This window comes from Mesitornis unicolor, unplaced genomic scaffold (assembly GCF_000695765.1).
Source record: "Mesitornis unicolor isolate BGI_N332 unplaced genomic scaffold, ASM69576v1 scaffold14179, whole genome shotgun sequence".
In the NCBI taxonomy this organism is placed as follows: Eukaryota; Metazoa; Chordata; class Aves; order Mesitornithiformes; family Mesitornithidae; genus Mesitornis; species Mesitornis unicolor.
Window position 1 is genome coordinate 2,443 of NW_010205352.1, and position 22,176 is coordinate 24,618.

General features: G+C 37.6%; 1 protein-coding gene across 1 annotated transcript in view; it reads left to right on the forward strand.

The window, feature by feature from the left end:
• Window positions 1–17,510: 17,510 nt before the first annotated feature.
• Window positions 17,511–22,176, forward strand: part of USP34 (ubiquitin specific peptidase 34) — a gene marked incomplete at its 5' end in the record, with an annotated part of 116,385 nt that continues 111,719 nt past the window's right edge. The window contains 2 exon segments of the mRNA XM_010191374.1: window positions 17,511–17,598; window positions 19,650–20,070. Of these exon segments, the coding sequence (XP_010189676.1) occupies window positions 17,511–17,598; window positions 19,650–20,070 (509 nt within the window).

Genomic DNA, 22,176 nt, shown 5'->3' on the forward strand with positions numbered 1-22,176 from the left:
GATCTTGTGGAACTGGAAACCTGTAGTTAGAAATACTTACTTTTTGCCCTATATATATCAGCATATATATATTTAACACAAATCATTACTATGCTTAAGCGTGAGAAGCAGGCAATGTGTTAGGGACAGAAGCAACAATGTTGGTTTTGGTTTGGTTGGGTTATTTTCCCCTCTTACAGCATCTTTATTTTCAGCATTTGATCTGAGTATGAAACCAAGTAAATTCCCTGATTTTGATGTTATTTCCTGAGAAGTAGTAGTAGTTTCAAGTTATGATTTAATCCAGGAACTCTGTAAAACACAAATTCCTCTCTGAAATGCCCAGGCTGTAAAGCAGTTTTTGCATTGCAAGACAACCTGTTGTTCACTCAGAGTAAACGGTCTCGGTTCTCATAAGTGATGCTAATGTACCCAGAGCACTCAGTGTTTTCGCAGGCAGGTATTTAATAGGAGTGAAGTCTGTAAAAAGTCTGGTCTGATTTCTAACTGAATCTTCTACAACGTAAACATTTTTAGTAGCCTTAAATAGCAAGAAAAAATGGGTAGACACAAGTGTGTGCTTTTTAAGATAAGGGTACTTATTTACAAAATAGATAAGAACAGAATCTCATGGCATTAGTTTTAGGGGCTCATTTAAATGTATGCACTACCTGCAGGAATAATGCATGGTGGACATTATGTGCTTTTATGTTAATTTACAGCATTCTGTATGCCAAAATGAACCCTGATACCGACGCACTGTACATTCCTTGGTTATTCTGGATGCCAGTTCTTGTCAGTGTAGGAGGGATTATATTGAGTTTCATCTGTTCTTTAGTAATATTTACAGTACGGTGCTGATCGGAGGTCCTGATCAGGATTGTTCTGTTTTGCTAGGCACTGTGCAGATATCCAGATAGTCTTATCCCTAAAATAGACCAGAAAATACAGAAATGTAACATTAAACACAGATTTTTCTGTCTCAGGTCTTTTATACCACAATTTTGCAGGTCACTGTGTCGCACCTGAAGCCACTGTAATAGTTTGAGCTATCTATAGAACCATGCTATCACTGGACACTTATATAGGCTTCGCTTGAAGGTATAGAGTACATGATGCTTCATGGTAAGTGTCTGTTGAGTGGTAATGTTGTCATGTGCCTGGGAATGCCTCTTCTTAGCTTAAAGTGGAAATCCAGTGCTCACACTGGTTCTGACTCCACTGTGCTTGAAGTCCTGGTTGTGGCATGTCCCAGAGAGCCTGACTGGGCTTGGTTGCCTAAGAGGCTTCGCTTTGGGAGTGCAACCGGTCTTGATGTCTGTTGACTTAAAACTCCGTAGATGGTTTTGGTTTAGGTTTATTTTGTTCTTTTTCTCTTTGGTTTGGTTTTTATAGAAGTAAAAGAAAAAATGACAACATAGGAAAATAAGTTTTATTATATTGCGGCAATTGTGGGTTTAGATAACTTGGTAAGCCTAGGTTATTCTCAGTTCTTCCCTTTTGGGAACTGAATATGTTTTCTTCCCAACATTCTGCTTTACTTTCTTCAATGATTACCTCTTTAGTCTGATTTTTTTTTTTCCCCTAGCAGCTCTGAAACCTTATAAAATCAGTTTACATTGATGAATAGAGGCTTCTAAGTAGTATTCTACTACACAAGTTTGCAGGCCATTCTTCTTGTTATGTTTTCTCTTAAACCTTTAGTAAAACATGAAGAAAAAAAAATCAAACCCAAAATCCACACAGTGTACTCAAGCACAAGAGAGAGATGTAGACTAGTATTGTAGTTTTGTGTCTGTTGTCACTGTCAGCTGGCCTGCAGAGCTGCTCCCAGTGTGATCAGGTCCATAAAACACCTGAGATACTGGATTGTTTTATTATTTGTATAGCTTCAGAATATCCCTGTATTTGGATGCTGAAGATGCTTGACTTGGCTTCTTGTCATGTAATTCTGGCGTTTAGGAAGTACAAAGAGCAGACAGAGGTTGAGTGAGCCTATGCTTACCTTGAGATAGGTAAGTAATTGAAGTATTCAAAAACGCTGCAGCATAGAGTTTGCTGTTTGGGGTCTGGAGAGAATGAATATTTTATACTGTGAATATTCATGTATTATTTTAGATATTTAGTATATAAGATTATTGCATAAGTAACATTACCTGGTCTACAAGAGCTGCTGTCACTTGTTCGGTGGTTGTCTGTAAGCTTCAGTATTGATTATTTGACTACTTTTAGCGTGTTGGGCAGATCTAGTGTTTTGTTTGACTGTTTGATGATTCTTACTGTGCATAGCTGTAGAACGGTTGTCTCTGTTGCATGGTGCTTTTTTGCCTTTTCTTTCAAGATTCATGTTTTCTTTCCACTTACATGACATTTTCATGTTTAGAGGCTCTGTGGAGGAGTTACTGGGGTAATCTGCCCAGTTTAACACTAACCTAAATTACACTAACCTAAATCTTTACTGTCTCCTGTTGAAGAAAAGTTAAAAGTTAAATTGTTTAGAAAACTTAAAACTTATTAAAACTTAAAATCAGTAATTGTTTCATGTTTACTTTTGTCTTTGACCCCTTTTAAGAGAATGAGCAGCCAGACTTAAAGGAAAATGAAAATAACTGCTGACAAATTGCTATTATCATGGGCTGTGGTGAAGTGCTACTCCAAATGAATCAAGAGTAACCAGATAAAAAAGTGGGACGGGGGGGGAACTTGTATCCTTTCTAATAGTGAACTTCCTAAAGCAAAAGGGAAGGTGACACTAAGATAAAGTAGTTTTAGCTTGTTGTTTGTAACTGTAAAGTAGTTGAAGGAAGAACTCTGTGACAGTAATAGCTAAAAGGCTTCTAATTTTAGAAAGATACTTCAGCTTTTGTTCTGTACAATGATTTTGGTTCATGCTATTTGATATGATAACAAATGATTTTGTCCTGAAACTTTTGCTGTTCAGGCTGCTGAAGACTGATACTTTCTCATTGCTCAAGCCGCTTGATCTCTGATGCTGAAGATTAGTTATGTAAATCCCATTCTGCTGAGTTTTGTTGAGAGTTATGGACCATTGACATGTATTTACTGAGGTCTGTGTATCGGGAAGTTGTGTGTTGGATAAGTACTTGTTACCATGTCCTTAAAGCTTAAGAAAGCTGTGGAAGCAAACATCCAAATTTTTTTAACACATGTAATATTAAGGAAATTTGTCCCTTTGTTTTGGTAGAGATTGTCAAATTTTATGCTGCACATGCTCTCAGCCTTCCTAGTGAGGGGCCTGCAGAGTTTGCAGTTCAATGCCAGTTTAGTTATGTTAATAACTTCAAGCAAATTCAAGAAAGAAAAACATTCCTTGCTTTAAAGATATTTGACCAGTGTAGAACTTGAAGTAATCTCACTTCATGTGTAGGAAAACTTCCTGTTAGTTTTGTTTTTTGATTTGTTTTTTTGTTTTTCTCCATATCTTTTGGTGCTGTATGGCTTTTCTTCTGTAAGAATAGTTTTCAAATTATGGAAGCCCACAACAGTTCCCAAGACATATCTGAGATTAAGTGTTTTAGGCTCTCCTAGATGTTCTCAGTGTTAGTTTGAGGGTGAGACGAACAGTTCTGACTGTCCTTAGACATTCAGGTGATGGGGAGTGCAATGGGGCACTGTTAGCAGGAGAATGTTTCAGCTGGATTTTTTGAGCTGGGGTTGAAGAGGCAGTACCTTGGAGAGCAGACAATGGCCCTGTTTCCCTCTGCCGGCCTTGGAGGGGGTGCCTTGACTTTTGTAGGACCAACAGTTTTGTCTTCCATGAGGGGACTTGCATGGCTTCAGGGAATTATGAGTCTTGATCTTTCTTTTAATTTGTAGAATTCCTTTTAGCTTATTTTTCTTCCATGTTAAACAGTAAGATATATCTCTTCATTGTTAATACCGACTTTTCACTTTGTGGCTTTTAATTCCTCGCTGCTTCGATTTCTCTGTGTCACAGCAGTTACTTCTGTCTTCCTGTGTTCGAGTAACATTGAGTCAGAAAAAGCAGCTCTCGCTTCCTGGAATCATGTTCTGTTGACAAGTGATTAGCAGTCTGCAATTTTGCATTTTACAGATTGGAAGGGGAAAGCAATGTTTACTACCTGGGTCTTATTATTTTTTGTATTTCTTCTTTGAGTATTTAGTTTCATCTAAATACTTGATCATATTCATACTCTATCCTGCACCTCATCTTTGTTGTAACTCTTGTGTTAGTTTTCAAAGTTATTTTTCTGTACTCGTGATTTTTTCCATTTTTCAGTTTCTGTTCTGCTTAGTCGTATACTCTTTCTGTTCTTTCTTCTGTCCTCCGCTTTAATTCTTCAGTGTTGCTTTATGTATAGTTCTGTGTCTTCATATCACAGTTTCCTTTAACAGGCTTCCGTATTATTTTTTTTTTTCTTTCCAGTATTCTCTTGATGATTGTTCAGGTCTGATTCAGAAAAGTTGAGAAGTCAGAAATTGCCTGTGGATGATGGCAGTGCTACATTGGTGTCTTGGTGCTTCCAACAAGTCCCGTTAAGTCTCCCCCTTGTACAGAAGACAGTTTATTTGTGAGGGAGAGAAAGATTCTCTGCGTAGAAAGACTTTTATTATGTACTTTTTAATTTATTTTTTTTAAATGTAGCTCATCTGTTAATTTTACCAGCTCAGATAGGTAATGAGTAAGGATTTTTGCAGACTAAGCTATGCATTTATAGTGGTTGAAATGCTGGGACAGCTTGAAAAATAATCTTGCCATCTTCAGGAGCAAGTACTGAATGCTGCTTATACTAATAGCACACTGAAATTAAACATAGTGGTAGCCATTTGATTTCAGTTGTTTAAGCATACGTTGTGGTAGTTTCTTTTTTTCATTTTGTGTGGCAAATGTGGACAGCCTGGAATCTAATGTGTGAAGAGGTGAGAAGCCATTCTTTTCACTTCCTTCCTTTCCTTGTATAGGAACTGATTTGCAGGCTGAATGCCAAACACGGACAGACAGCTGTGAGGAGGATCTCTATGATTTTCTTAACTTGGTTAAAATCCTCAACTTGTGTGGTTTTACAAAGTTTTACCTCTGCGATTTTCCAGATCTGGCATGTATGGTGAAAAGTGAACTTCTTGAGGAAATTCAGTACAAATATATTTTAGTTATTTTCAGATAATATTAGAAGAGGAAATAATTGCCCTATTTATTTATATGTATATGTATGTGTACATACAGAACTCCTCTGGGAGAATTAGTGCTGGAACACCTTGTTGAAGGAGGTGAAACTTGTCAGAAAAAGGACTTGTGGAAAAAGCACCTTTGGGTATTGACCTTTATTTGGCTAAATTATAGAAGGTCTGTAAATAAGACTTCAAAAACACCTGATGATTGAGGCACAAATTCTAGATCAGCATCCATGCGGATTATTGATTCCTATCTAGGAAGCAGGTGGCAAAGGGTTTTTTTTCTCTTCACCTATATTGAGGAAGCCTCCAATTCATTCCACGATTTTTTAAGTTGACTTCCACTTGGGAGTTTTTAAATGCATGTAATTGTATACAGAAACAGGGAGAAGTTTAGTATGAAAACTAAAGCAAAGCAGGGCACTGTGGTCTTAAATATGTTAGCTAAAAGGCTAACAATATATACTGCTCTTAAGTAGTGTATAGAATCCTTAATAGCTGAGAATGTGCTACTTCCATACCTGCTGTGCTAATGAGCAGGTGATTTCTTGTTGCTTTATAGCAGGTTCATGAAGATTAACTGAAGCACTGGAGCCTGAAAAAGTTGAGTGGTTTTAGGTTTTTTTTCTTCATCCACCTATAGAAATGCGTCACTTAATTTCTCATTTTGTGTAAAACTAGTGCCCTCAAAATCTCAAGTATTTCTTCACACTTACAAGAGTAGAAGTCTCAGTTTTTAAGCTGCAAGTGGACTTCGAAGTTAGTCTGGTAGCGTCTTACGTGTTCCTCTATAAGAATTTGTGGGTATTAAAATTGCACAAATTTCACCGTATTAGTGTGCGTGCTTTATGCTGTGTTGTGCAACACTCATTGTCTTTATCTCTCTGTTGTGCCCCTCAACTCATTTTGAGATTTGGTAATTTTTAATGAGATCTCTATTTCATTTTCAGGAAGTGGTCAGTTGCTTGTTTATTAATTTGCCATGTGTAACTATTAAATTCTTAAATTCTAAATAAAGTCACAATACAAACCCCTTTGTTTTCAACACTAGTGAAATTATTTTAGAAGTGTATGTGGGGGGGGGGGTGTGAACTGAAAATCCAGTATTTTTCATAGTCATCTTTTGCCGGTAGTTTCTACGTTTTGCAAATCTAGTGATCAGTTTTCATTCTGGACATCAACAAAACTGACATTCCTTTCTTTTCTACCCTCTTTCTGCTTGTAGAAGCCATGAGCAGTGCTGGAAATAGGCAGTGGTGTGTTTGCAAGGAAGGACAACTCCAGAAAAGCTGTAGAAGTGCCAGAATATCAAAATCTACTGGGGAATTTGGGAAATTATCTGTCTGTGAAAGTCTTATATAGTACAGCATATGCCACCCTTTTGGGTCATCTGGTGTTAAGGACAGGAGGTGTATGGTGGCATGACATTCTAGGGTAGTAGCCATCAGTTGATAAAAGAGGGTGAACAACTTTATTTTTCCTTCTTTTGCATTGAGCTAATAATATAGGATCGTGCTGGGGAGTCTAAGCTCAACAGCTCAGTAAAAGTACATTCTTTTGCTTGTTTTAAAGCTGGTTAATCTTGCTAGTTTACTTATAGTTGAACTAGTGTGGTTTTTGTGGTGGTTCCCCACCCACCCTCGGATCTACTTTTTTCTTAATAGTTGAAATTGTACTTTTACCACAAAGTATTTCAAGTCATAAGTCTTGGTGCTTTATCTGCTTATGCAGTATTTAAAGTAGACAGAGTCTGGTCAAGTTGATCAGATGTGAGATCAGTTTTCATCACTAACTTGGAAACTGACTAAGTCTTAACAACAGCACCAGTTTGAATATTTCCGAAGTGAGGTAGCTTTGTACATTGTGTTTAGCCATTGTTACAGATGCTCACTCTTGTGCACCTGCTGATACGTGACTTGCAAAGTACTTGTTTCTATCAAAATGATATCTGTAAATGTATTTTCTGATTGGAAGGGATGCTTGTCATGAAACTTAACTGCAGCCTTGGAGATACTTGCATAGACCATAGGCGTTACCTTCAGCAATCTCATTTCTGTCTACTACCTTTCAGAAAAAAAATACAATTATGCACTAACCAATAGATTCCTGAATACACCATGTGTTTTAGTGAATTATTAAATACAAATTATCTAGCAAAAGTGAGTGCAAAATGTGAGCATATGTTTGACAGTTGAAAGACTGCAACTTTGCTGCTCGCCTGTCCTTTCTCAATATTTTATTCTCATTTTTTGAATGAGCATTGCTTGCGTTTGTGTTGATGAAAATAAATAATGCCTTGGAGTTCAGATGCTCAGCAAGCTCTTTTGGGGCTTGGACTTTAACAGTCTGCCTGAAGCTCTGTTTAGTATAATGACCCAATGCCCGTTTGTCTGTCTTCTTGTTTAAGCAGGTTCAAATGTACTTTGTAAAAAATAAACTAATCATATTTGCTTCTCACTGATTTTGTCGCTGTAACCTGAAGCGCAGTCATTAGGTATTTTTGTTATAAATCTGCCGGTAATCAGTTGCTTCTTTCTGGCTGTGGTGGCTGGGTCGTGGGCTGTGGTCTTTTCTTTCTGGTTGTGGAGGAAAAGCTGTTGTTGTTTCTGTAGCTGATTCATAGTGTGCCAAGTAGTACAGCTGAACTAATTTGCAAGGTTCTCCCTTGAAAATAGAATGCTTCCTGGTGTACCTATTTTAATTTTTGCATTCCTTGCTACTTTTAATTAAGACTAATAGAAAACCTCTTTAGCTTTTGAAACCTTTTCCATGCAATTAAATCTTTGTTCTACTTACAAAATAGTTTGATAAACTTTGAGTTCTGTGTTTTCACCTTAAAATAGTATTTCAAAAAAGTTCAGTGCTGGAGTATTTAATGAAAAATCATTCAAAGCCAGAGTCATTCAGTAGTTATATATTATTTTTGAAGTTTATATGTTATTAGAAGGGAAGAATATAAGTAAGTACTCTATTTCAAACTGATGGTAAGCATTCCTTAATCAGAGCAGTAGTTTTGGCATTGACAGTGTCAGCCCTAGCTTTGAAATTTACTGTGGGGTAATTAGCAATATGCTGGGAAATTCTTGTCCAATCCTGTATTGATTCCTTAAGAAACTTGTAGTGGCTGTTGTCAAAATATTATGATGAGCAGTCTGAACTCTCCCTGTGTGTTTTGGTGATGTTAAGCAGACTTGATTGTATGGAAATACTACTTGAATCGAGCTGGATTATTTTTTTTTCAATTGAAAGAAGAACTTCGTATTCAAAATGAAAATGCAGTCTTCCCAGAATTATGATGTCTTATCTTGGAGTCAAAGACAATTTACAATACTGAGTTAAAATAGAACTCTGAAATAAAACTACGACTTTTTTTTTTCTTTACCTTCAGCAAGTGATACAAATGCTTTTAAATTGCTTTATAGGTTTTATCCTTAGTAATGTATAACTTGCCTTTCCCTGGAGAGGGAGAGCTGCAATATCTTTGCTGCTGAAAATCCCAAGATAATAGAAGCACTAGGAGGTACAGTGCAAAAGATACTATAGATCTTTTCATGGATGCCTTCCATCTGACAGGACTAACATTGAACCAGAGCTGATAAACCCTGCTGGGCCCAGGCTCACCTGTGCTGTACTACCAGGCTTCTGCTCTCCTTGCTCAGACTTCCATGCAACAGCCTGGACATCAAACTGGTCTTGAGTGGACTTTGTGTGTTCCTCTTGTGCAGTGCTGAGTTCAGGAGTTGGAGGGTTGAAAAGGGCAATGCTGAGGCTGAGAATGGTAGGTCATCTTGTGTTGACAAAGCCACAGCAGTGTGCGAGTTGGCCCATTTCTTATTCCATTCACAGCCACGTAATCCCCAAGCTGGTCTCAGATCATTTTGTGCCAGCATTTGATCAAAAAAGCCATACCTGCATTGCACAGTATTCAACTGATGCAAGCTCATTCTGCTCCTTACATTTTTGATGGCAGTCTTACGCTTCTCTGTATCCATGGCGCTCCATGCTGGATACGATGCTGCTGCTTCTCTTGCCATAGGCGTAACCCAACCAGAATTGTGTATTTCACACTCCCATCTAGTGGAGATTGAATTTCTACTGCTGCAGTACTGCATGGATTCAGTGTTTGTGAACTTTGAACTGTGGCTAACTGTAGGAATAGCATGGGTTCACGCAGCAAAATAACTTAGGCTTTGCTTTGTCTGCAAGTTGTGGTGCTGCTTCTGAACCTGAACTGACTAATGAAGCACTGCAGGTGTGTTTATTTAGATTATAATTAATCTGGGTAGTTCTGGGCAAATTATTCCTGCTCCTTAGAAGCAGTTGCTGTGGCATGTTCTCTTTGGAAGGTAAAGATCATAAGATGCTCATAATAAGGATGATCATTGGCTTAGGTATATGGCCATTCTAAAGGGAGCATTTTAACCCTAAGCAATCCTGAATTAGCATGCTGAAAACTTTAGGATGGCATCACTTTTGAAAAATAACAGTTTTAAATTTCATGCAGTTTTTCAGAGTCAGCTTCTGCTGTTTTCCTCCAGGCTGCCTTAGTGTATTACAGTAAACAGAAAATAGGTGTTTGCTGGAGAACATGCGGCAGATAGGATGGAAAGGGCAATATATGTTAAGTGAAGAGAAAGAGATTCAAAGAGGGAGAACTTGGTGATGTTTGCAGAGAAGCAGGGAGATAATGTGAAGATAGTAATTACCTAAGATCAGCTGATTTGCTGTGTTCTGGTGAAGTTGTATCTTACAAGTGCTGTGTATCCGATGAACGTACAGAGGCTTGTGCTGCTCCAGTGTAACAATGCTATGTGTTGGAATACTGGATTAAAAGTCTTCAGTCCTTTCGGATCTTGTAGTGACTGTGAGGAATTATGCAGGTGCTGAGTAATTGTCACATGACTGATTTTGGGGATAGTTGGGAGACAGTTGTAACTGCTTTTTCCATACTCCTTTGAGTAGTTTCTCTATTTCCATTCATAAAAAGATGGTATTGTTTAGACTTGCATACCTTTGTCAGATTTGTTGAACTTGATTTTATGTTCAAAAGTTTAATTGTCTGACAGGGACCAGTAATTTGGTCACAAATTGTTTTTATAAGGAAATGAGACTTTGAAAGGGTTACTAATTCCTGTCTTTAAGCTTTTATGTTATCTCTGTAATATTTGACTTGTAATCTCTGTATACTTTGTAATCAAAAATTTGCAGGAAAGAAATATGTTTATGAGTTTGGAAGTTGGAATACTTATATTTATAAGAAATTTAGAGTTAAGTTTAGATTTAAAATGAATTCAGGTGTGTTATGAGATGCAAGTGAGTATAGTTATCTGTAATGCTGTGCTGGAGTGGTAGGAAGAGAGTGGGCAGTGACAACTCAGTATCATAAAGATATCCTAAAGGCACTCAGAAGCATCTTAACCATATGATTATATAATTTTATTACTACACTATTTTGGGTGACAGATCTGATTTTTTTCCTACATTAACCTGGCATTTGAACAACAGTTTCTAGTACTGAAGAATTAACTAGCTTCTTAAATTTGATAATACATTCTACAGTAGTGTTTCAGTACTTGTTAGTTCTGTATCTAGTCAGTATTGTGGAGCACTTCTGTTTTATGGATATTGAGGAGTGGAAAGGAGACTTTTTTTCCCTCACTGAAAAGTTGTAGAAAAGCTTAGTTAGACTATCACCGTTGAACTTCAAGTTGACACTGTCCTTTTAGATACTTGTCAAAGATAGCTTTGTAAAGGTCTAGAAGAACTCAGGTGAGTAAATCTAAGGCAACCATGAATTATTTATAATAAAAAAGGAGTAATCCTTATAGATAGAAGTAGAAAGGGAATGGGAGATGCTGAGCTCTGGCTATCATCTTATTTACTATTGATCATAAACAGAAAGAAACTCCTTGGAAATAACAGAAAACATCTCAATTCATTATGTGTGTAAAAAATTGCATGTACTGGTTCTCTGTGTGAACAATGGTATTATTCAGAAGATTGTATATTTCTTTCAAGATTAGTGTTGTTGTCTCTAATGGTGTTTCATTTTGCATATGGCTCCTGCTTCCTCAATTTAGTCTGTATCAGGGAACAATTTCTGAGAATAATGTCCATTTTGAAACTGATCTAGTCTTTCCCATGAGAAGCTGATACCAGCCGAGGCTGGGGGGAGGAGGGGGAGGGAGCAGAATCTGTATACAACTGTACCTCATTACAGTGTTGAAAATGTAGAAATTAGTTATGTATATTAAAGAGTATTCTATTGCTTACTTCTTATTATTTTATATTTCTGAAAGTAGAGAAAGTATACTCTGAAAAAAAAAATATTTTTACTTGCCGTTTGATTTTGTGCTTAGCGTGATAAGTGACCTTTGGATATAAGATATTCCTCGCAAGTCTAGCATGATAGTTGTCCTTGAGGTCTAATTACAGTCTGTTCCTCTAGCTCTGAAGTTCTTGCTAAAAATGCACTTAAGATCTGAGCTTTGTTTGTTCACAGTTGAAATTATATTGTCCCCCTCTTTGCAGTTGATTTATATTTTTCTCACCTTCTGTAATTTTCTTTGTTTAGTAGCTTTATTAATAGGTCTTTTTCTTAGCTTGGGAGGTCATGTTGTTTCTAGTACTATAATACACTTTTAGCAAATTATGCTTTTGTGGAAGATTTAAAGCTAGCCCAGTAAAATGGAAGACTCAGGAAACAACAAGGAAGTTTTCTTTTTTCTGAAATGTTTTACATTTTCACATTGACCATTGTGTGTTTTGGTTTCTCATCAGCTGGTTAAATAAACAATTACGTTTTATGTGTGTCTTTTTTAATAACATCTGAAAACTTATACACTAGAAGATATTAAAAATATCAAGCAATTAATAATTATTACTTTGGGTTGGTTGAGCTCAACTCTTTCTTATATGGTGTTACTGTGACAAAAAGATCTCCAAACATTCTTGCTGTAAAGATTCAGTGAAATGAGACACTCCAAACATGCAAAAGGACCCCATTTCCTATGTTATACTCGTGGAATATATTTAGCTAGAATTTGTTCTACATACTAGTCTTCTTTCTGCTGGTTAGTTCTGTCTTCGATGGATTTGTTGAAGGCCTTCACTGTTCTGTTTTTGCGTACTTGTAATATCACAGAGTCACAGAACGTTAGGGATTGGAAGGGACCTCTGAAGATCATCCAGTCCAACCCCCCTGCTGGAGCAGGATCACCTAGACTAGGTCACACAGGAACGCATCCAGGCGGGTTTTGAATATCTCCAGAAAAGGAGACTCCACAACCTCTCTGGGCAGCCTGTTCTAGTGCTCTGTAACCCTCACTGAGAAAAAGTTTTTCCTTATGTTTACATGGAACCTCCTATGCTTCAGCTTGCTCCCATTGCCCCTTGTCCCCGTCATTTAATGTCTGTTGAGAAGAGCCTGGCTCCATTCTCCTGACATTCGCCCTTTACAAATTTATAAACATTAATGAGGTCACCCCTCAGTCTCCTCTTCTCCAAGCTAAGGAGTCCCAGCTCCCTCGGCTTCTCTTCATAAGGGAGATGCTCCACTCAATCATCTTTGTGGCTCTGTGCTGGACTCTTTCAAGCAGTTCCCTGTCATTCTTGAACTGAGGGGCCCAGAACTGAACACAATATTCCAAATGCGGTCTCACCAGGGCAGAGTAGAGGGAGAGGAGAACCTCTCTGGACCTCCTAACCACAGCCCTTCTAATGCACCCCCAGATGCCATTGGCCTTCCTGGCCATAAGGGCCCATTGCTGGCTCATGGTCATCCTGCGGTCCACCAGGACCCCCAGGTCTCCTTCCCCTGAGTTGCTCCTCAGCAGCTCAGTCCCCAGCCTATACTGGTACAGGGGGTTGTTCTTCCTCAGATGAAAGACTCTACACTTGCCCTTGTTGAGTTTCGTTAAATTTTTCCCTGCTCAACTCTCCAGCTTGTCCAGGTCTCGCTGAATGGCAGCACAGCCTTCTTGCTTGCACTTGCTGACAGTGCACTCTGTTCCCTTGTCCCTTCCTCAGATGAAAGACTCTACACTTGCCCTTGTTGAGTTTCGTTAAATTTTTCCCTGCTCAACTCTCCAGCTTGTCCAGGTCTCGCTGAATGGCAGCACAGCCTTCTTGCTTGCACTTGCTGACAGTGCACTCTGTTCCCTTGTCCAGGCCGTTGATGACTATATTGAATAGTACTGGTCCCAGTACTGACCCCTGAGGGACTCCACTAGATAGAGTGCTCCAACTGGACTCTGTCCCATTGACCACAACTCTCTGACTTCTTTCCTTCAACCAGTTCCCAATCCACCTCACTACGCAATCATCCAGACCGCGCTTCCTTGATTTAGCTACTAGGATGCTATGGGAGATGGTGTCACATGTTTAACTGAAATCAAGATAGACCACGTCCACTGCACTACCATCATCTATCCACTTGGTTATGTCCTCATAAAAGGCTATCAGGTTGGTCAAACATGACTTCCCCTTTGTAAAACGACACTGACTGCTCCTAGTGACGCTCTTATCTTTGCTATGCCTGGAGAACAGTAACTATAATAGTAACTGAATCTTTGGTTTCTTTGCCTATAGATGAGCAGTGTTAGGGGGAAGTTACTCTGTGTGGAGTGAGGCGATTTTACCTCTGTGGTCACTCCAAAGGTGTTTACTTCTCTCACTCTCACACTCTTCACACTTTCCTTCCCAGCCCCTCCCTGCTTGCATAGCTACCACCCTGAGTGTATTCAGTGGCTTACAAAGCCAACAAAGGATTGAGCAAGTATTGGTTAGATTGGTAAGTTGAATTTGCTGAGTTCCAAGTCTGGCTCTGTGTAATTGTTGGGAGTAGTTGAAATGCATGGCTATGGATGCTGTTAGTATTGTGGACTTGAACTGGGTTATGTTGATCTTGAAATCTGATCTAGTGCAGGGAAAAGGTATTCATGTGCATGGAAGGTAAGAGGGAGAAGGAAGGACTGAAGGGTGCAGAGGTCTAAGACACTTCAACTGCAAAGAAAAATTTGCTGGGGAAAATTTTAGCTTGTGAGTGCCTAGAGAAGGAGTCAGTCATTGGAGACAGGGGCGAAGGAGCTGAGTCTAGGATTGGAGTGCCACTGCTGAGAGAGATAGTAATAGGTCACGGAATGACTGGCTGTAAAGCTCTGCAGCACATGCTATCAATTCTTATTGATGAGAGCACACGAGCTGCCACTTGGACATGCTTCAGATACTCTCAAAGTGCGTAAGTGTGCCTTAGTGCATCCCGTGGGAATCACTTCCTTGGGTATGAAACTAGGGGAAAGTCTTATCCACCAAATCGATTTGCAAGAAGGGGGCTTGTCACAGTAAAAGTTTTTGAAGAAGTTTGAGATTATTGTTACTGCTGGGTTTGAAACACTGGAAGTGTGGGAGACCAGGAAGGCAGCAGATTAAAGAGTATCTAAGGCATACAGGATGCTTGAATATGGGAGAGAATAAAACAATGTGCTTTGTTTACTGGAGAATGAGTCTGTTTTAACTACTTGAACACTAACTGTTCAAGGTAGACAAAAACTAGTATGAAAGTTGAGAGAGAGACATCATCAATTGGAAGTGAAATCATCTGCAGCAAGGGAGTCCTTCCAGAACTGACTAAAATCAGCAGAAGTGCAGGAATAGTGTGTGCAGTTATTCCTATTACTTTTCTGTCTGTACTTTTTTCAGTTCAAAAAACCTTCCTAATAGGAAGGCTTTGTAACCAAATGTTGCTGTAATTCAAGCTGCATGTGTCCTTAAAGAGGGGTGCTGTAAATCAAGAATGTCCACAAAGTTGATACTTGTGATGAGACATGAACTTGAAAGCCTAAGATTGAAATGTTGATTCTAAGGACCTAAATTAGCTGAGCTGAAAAATATAATTTCTGCTAAGGAACAAAAAAGAGAGCTTCAATTAAGGTCCATTAGGAAAAGCCCTGTCAGCTGTATCGCTACTGCTTTTGGTAGTGGCACAGGCTTAGATCATCTCTAGAAAGCTGCAGCCCCGATGTGGTTGCTCTTGTTTTGAGCTTTCCGAGTATTTTCAGGAAGAAGAAAAATATTATTTCTAGGTACAGAAAACAAAAGGGAAGTAGTGTATGTAGTCACTATATTAATTAGCAGTTCCTAGTAAATAAAACCAGTGGAAGTTGATCTACGTGACAGATGTAGAATGCATAAACAGGAAAAGAACAGGTTTCTCCACCTAGTGTGTATACCTCTCTATTTTTTTGACCTGGGACATAAGCTTCAGTCTTTCTATTAACTTCTACCTTCTCTACCCTTTTTTGTGGCAATTGTACCTTTTAAGGAACCAGTTAACTTTCAGTTCTGCAGATATTATTAATTTCATAGAGGGAAATTTGGGAGTGTTTCGAACTATTGCCCTGAAAAGGCTGCTCCGGATGTTAGAGGCTACCATGCTACTTGTTAGTATTTTTTAAGTAGGATGATGTGGGGATGAAGGAAGCTTTATAAATGTATAAATGTTTATGTAGGATCATACATGTTAGAATTAGGTTTGTTGTTGATAAAGTATTGGCAACGAGTTTTTGTGTCAAATTTGAAGGAATTCATCTTAAGAAAACTATACTCGCAAAAATCGGAAACAAAGGGTTTGTGAAACTTCTATGCTGGGCAAGTCTCTTTTTAGATACTATCTACAGTTAAGGATCTGTATTTTGTGGTAAGCTTGACCTAAATTGACAGAGTTGCTCTTTCCTTCAAGGCTGTCCTTTGGCCTTGAGAGAGTCAAGTGTCATGATAATTTGTGGTGTTTAAAAGAAAAAGTAGTATCAAGTGTTGCTCCTCTTTTAGTCTGCATGTCAATGTTGTACTTTATCCAGTGTTACATAGGGTTCTTTAAAGCCTTCTAGGAGTGAGATAGAAAAGTGATTTGTAAAGTTTAGTGGTGTTCTATGAGAGACTGGTTTTTGTGCATATTTCTATTTGTGTGTGTACATTTATATGAAAATGTATGTATGTGCATATCTAATGTCCTTATTTCAAAGAAGACCTGAGTATTTGGTTTGTGTGATTATTCTCTGAAGTGCTATTCTTCTCCACTGAGAAGATCTGTGCTAGCAGACTTTCCTTAGTTTTAGTTTTTGGAAACCTATATTGATAGATCACCTAGGGCCTTGCAAGGCTAAGATTGGAGAAGAGGTTGAGGTGGGGATTCTGAAAAGCTTGCTTCTGTTAGAGAACCTTTCCCACAAAGCTTGCTTGTGTAGTAGCTTGGTAAGAATGTAGTACTTGAAATTCCTGTGAAATGTGGAAATGAGTACTTAGTTTTGTTATAAATTTAAACGGTCAACTTGAAAGGAGCAATGACATTCTCAATTTGTATAGCAATTAGATAATTGTAGAAGTGTATGGAAATTTAGGACAAGGAGGAAATGAGAATTGTCTCCGGTAGTTGGAAAAGGTTTGTGGCCAGTAGGCAGAATCCAGTGCCCGAATATATAATTGATTGATGCGCAAGTCAAGATGTGGACTGCTCCTGTTGTTTGGCTTATAGAGTGTGTGAGCATTTCTTAGGTGGAAGTGGGGCATTTGATAATATCCCATTGAAATATTGGCGTTTTGAATTCAGTACTCAACTGTTCTGGTTTCTGGCTGTAATAAATGTGTCTAACACTTGTCATTTTGCCAATTAATGTTTGTGATTAATTGTCAGTATAGACATAGCTATCTTTGAAAGTAATAATAATCAACTTAACCTGTCTGAAATAACTTTCGGTATACACTGCACATTGTTTGTGTCTTCTTGGTTTTGTTGTGGTGGGTTTTGTTTGTTTGTTTGTTTTTTGCTTTCCCAGTCTCTATCTGATCAGGAGAAGGAAGTTAAGGTCTCAGATCATCTCAAAATGCAGATACTTAAAATCTGAAAGAAAAACCTCAAAATAAACAAACAAACAACCCCCCCCCCCCAACTGGTTAGTAAGTAAAATTATTGAAGAAAGTACATATTTGGAAGTACACATCAATCAGTATTTCCTAAGAAGATTAGAAGGGGCTGTTCTCTATCACTGATTTTCACAGCAGTATTCAACAATACTATGCAGTTTCTGTTTTCAAGGTAGTTGCATCTAAACCTTATCTCTGTTTACTGAAGCAAAAATATGTATATCTGGTTGAGGACTTCAGTTTCCAACGCGAGAACATGATTTATTTGAATATTATGCATTTTCATGCAGAAAAACCTTTCATATAAAGTTACTGTAACTTGATTACTGGTGTTTATTTCTACCAAATATATGTGTATGTAATTTTTTTGTGCTATCAAAGGTAATTGATAATAAAAATACAGCAGTTGAACTTCTTTTTTTTTGCTACTAATATGTTTACTTTTTTGTTTTCTTTAGTATCTGACATTGAAGGTGCTGATGGGTTGCAGCTCAGAAAGGAACATGCCCTCAAGATATTTGCTTACATCAATTCCTGGACACAAAGGTAGGTTTGGAATGAGTCTGAGTGTTGATGATACTGGATCTCAACAGTAGATTTCCCTTCTTAAAAAATACAGTAGAGTGAATGAGAATGGACACGTTATTAATGTGTAGCTAAGTGATACTTAAAGAACATTTTACTACTTTCAAAATAAAATAAACATGTTACCCAGTGCATTTTGGGCAAAGCACATTTTTAATCTAGCTTTCCGGATGCTATAATTGTATAGCAATAAATAGCTATATTGCAATGACAAATAATTTGTTCTTGCTTTAACATGAAATTTTCTCATCTTCTGTGGGGGCAGGATAGGGTAAGACAAATTCAAGGAAAGATCACTCTGAATGGGACCGTCATGTTAAATTTTTCTCAGTGCTCTAGTACTGCGAGTCAAGATAATGAACAATTGCAGCCAATAGCTACTAAACTGATAAAGAAAATCATTTGCATATGGTTGTCTTAAATCAACTACATTATTCCTTTTAATCTACTATTAAAATTACTATTGTTGGTTTTGCCTTTTAAAAATTTTTTTAGTAGTTATATTGGCTATGCTGTTTACCTCACAGCTGCTTTTTTTTTCCCAGCACAAGGAATTGTGTGGGTATTAGTTTTTGGAAAGAATCTACAGTAGGGATGTTTGGAATTCTGTGTTCAGCAGTGGTCACAAGACCTAATTGAATCATAAGAATATTGGGAAAAGCACAGAGAAAAAAATCGTAAAACATTATTCTGATACTTAGAAGACTTCAAAAGAAAAAAAAAAAAGGAATTTTCACAGAACCACAGAATATTAGGAGTTGGAAGGGACCTCGAAAGATTATCCAGTCCAATCCCCTGCTAGAGCAGGATCACCTAGACTAGGTCACACAGGAACGTGTCCAGGCGGGCTTTGAATGTCTCCAGAGAAGGAGACTCCACAACCTCTCTGGACAGCCTGTTCCAGTGCTCTGTCACCCTCACAGTAAAAAGTTTTTCCTCATGTTCACATGGAACCTCCTATGCTCCAGCTTGCACCCATTGCCCCTTGTCCTATCGTTTGACATCAGAGAGAAGAGCCTGGCTCCATTTTCCTGACACTCGCCCTTTACAAATTTATAAACATTGATGAGGTCACCCCTCAGTCTCCTCTTCTCCAAGCTGAAGAGACCCAGCTCCCTCAGCCGCTCCTTATAAGGGAGATGCTCCACTCCTTCAATTTTGGATGCCTGAGAAAGCAGAATCTTCTTCCTTGTTCTGCCCAAAGAAGGCGCTCAGAGCAAATTAATGATCTTATGTGATATGCTATTAGACACAGAGAAGGAATTTTAAAATTAACAGCAGCAACAGAAAACAAAACCCTATAATTTTTTAACAGGTCCTATATCCCAATTTTGTCTGAGAACAATTGGAACCTAGTCGTTTTCCAGGTCATCATCTGTTCAGAGTTTTGTTCTGTTCAACAGCTATAGCATAACAAATCCGACATACATAGTGAGGAAAATATTGAAGATACTGCTTTTTTCCCATACGGGTACCCATGTGCATGAAGTTTCTATCCAAATGCAGATAAAGGAAGTGAGCCTAAATACTCAAATGAAAAATAATTTCTGTTTTGCAGCCCTGTTGATTTGAAAATAACAATAATTAGTTCTTACACAGCTGACAAGATTGTCAGGTGGTTTATTGCAGTAAATATCAATAGAGAAAACTAGACGAGGAAACGGATCCAGGAACATACTGGAGAACACTGCTGCTTTAGTAGTACAGTGACCTTGCTCCTAAGGTTACTTTTGTATATTTTACTCACAGTGGCAGCTGCTAAATGATAACAGGGACTTCAAGTTTTGGTGAGCATTTGGAAATAATGAGATGTTCACAGTGTTTAAGGAAGGCTTTGTGACTCCCACTTGCTGCTGGGTAGCATCTGTTTCATTTATATTTCCCTTTTTTTATGAGTCTGTCAAATATATTGTTGTTTAATATGATTTAATGTGAAAAGTCCTTTTGGTTCTGATTTTAGCTACTTCAGGAATTTTTATTTTTATTTTTATTTTTTTTCTGTTTTCTTACAGGCAATGTCTGTGCTGTTTCAAGGAGTATAAACATTTGGAGATCTTTAACCAAGTAGTATGTGCGCTTATTAACTTAGTGATTGCCCAAGTTCAAGCTCTGCGGGACCAGCTCTGTAAACATTGCACTATTAACATAGATTCAACATGGCAAGATCAGAGTAATCATGCTGATGAGCCCCTGAATGTAGAAAGAGAGTCTCATGAAGAAGAAAATGGAGAACGGCAAAAATCTATAGAGAAAAAATTAGATCCTGCAAGAACTTGTATCCTGACAGAGGAGGAGTCTGCAAAGAACACCGATGCTTTTAGCTTATGGAGCACTGATGAGAAGGAAAAGTTGTTGCTGTGTGTGGCAAAAATATTTCAGATTCAGTTTCCTCTGTACACTGCTTATAAGCATAATACTCATCCTACGATAGAGGTATATCTTATCTTTTTGTGTATTTTTATTTTTTGAAATGTTATTTGCTCTCAATAATGAGTAGACCGTGCGTGTTTAAATACGCTAAATTGTTATAGGTAATATATTGATAAGTGTTGGATGAAAATGTACACTGAATTATTTTACTGTTTAAATAACAGGAAGGCAAAAAGGGGACTATAGTCAAGCCTTCTTCTTCCAGAAGAAGAAGGCCTATCTTCTTCCAGAAGATAACCCATTAATAGTTTACTAATTTCTTTTCATTACAATCTATGGCTCTAGAAGCAGAGCTTCATAAACTAAACTTTATGCAAAACCAAACTTGTCAGAACAGCAGATAATTGACTGGAATAACTGAGCTGTATGCAAATAGCTTTATTCTGCAGTGCTGATTTTGCTCTGTGATATTTGTTATGGCTACCATTCACATTTTCCATATTGTCTTCTGAAAAAAAAAATATTTCAAAAATTTTGCAGTGTTTAATTCAGTTTCTCAAATAAATGTGATGTTCGCATTTCTTAATTCTTAGAAAGGCTGAGTTTTGATCCAACTTGTGATAGCCTAATAACAAATAAACAGTTCTTTTACAATATTTATATACAAAGAAGATGTATATTTAGCTGTATGAAGCTGTATGAAGAAAGCTTCTATCCAGCAAACTTTTTGGAAAGTCAAAGTGGAGAATTGAACTACAGTTAACCCAGACTTTTTTTTATTTAGAGAGTTTTGGGAGTTCTGTTGGAATTCTGAATGGTTAAGTTTGCTTTTTAAACCTAAGTCCAAAATGAGAAGATACATTAGACATTTATAATTTTAGGTTATGTATGCTAGAATGATCACAAGATATAATCAGTTCTTGCTGAATGAATCCTGCCATATCTGACAATAAACCTAGTTAAAACCTGCAACATAGCGGGTTTTTTTGGGTGGGCTAAATTTTGGTTTCTTGCCTTATTCCAAAACAAATGGGCATAAATTAACAGAGGTTGTTTCACAAATGTACATGCATAGAAGAATGAGGCAAAATTATGATTTGTGGATTTCAGGTTTCCCGTCATTCATTTTGACTTGCCTTTTAAACTTTCACCATACATAAATAAGGCTGTAATTCAGCCTCTGCAAGTAGGAACTGCAGAGGGTAGATCTATCTTGTCAGTTAAAAAAAAAATCAATGACTACTTAAGTGATTTATCTTCTGTACTCCTGTGGGATGCCTACTGAAACTAGCTTCATAGGAATGTGCAATGAACAATGCTGGAACAGCTTTTCTATGTATAAGCACACTTGCTTCTTTTAAATGACAATTTCATGTATTTTTTTTCCTTCTCTTTCGATTTCACTTCCAATTGATAACAAGAAAAGTTTCAAAGTGCCTGGTGGGATTTCTTTTTCACTTGATGTGCAGCCATGAAGTGATTTGGACACAGATATGCTGTAGATTGCTGTACTGTGACTGTCTATCACTGTAGACATACTACTAGTATATATAATTTTAATTATTGAATACATTCATTAGCTAGCCTAAAAACATAACTTAAGGGAAGCTGAGAATGAAAGTCACTTTCCTGAAGTACAGACAAGTGAGGAAAAAGTTACTGATTTCTCTGCTAGACATTTTGTGTCTCCAGCTATGGATCTTGGAGCTATACTAACCTGCCATATTTCTTGTGTACCTCTTTCCTTTCTTCGGGAGACTTTTTTTGTTTGTGTTTAAAAGGTCTCAGCATCAATCATTTTTCTCACAAACTGAGATTTTCTGTATTTAGGAAGCACTAGGGTTGTCTTACTCTGGAGTAGAACTGTTAGCTATTTTCATGTCAAAACTTTCTGCTCCCATGACTAACAGATTTACTGAGGTTTAGGATTTAATTTAGGATTTGAGTCTAGAGCACATCTTTGTTGAATTGAGTCAAGTTACTAGTCCCAGTAGTGAGAGCATTTTTTGTTTCAGATCCTAAAGGGATCATAAAATAAAAATCCCTGTTTTAAGTGTATGAGCTATACTTACAAGCAAAAGAGATTTCTGAACAGACTGAATCTACCAAGAATTTGTTGGGAGAAACTTGTGTAACTCCTCTTTCCTTCAAAGTAGTTTTTGTCCTGGA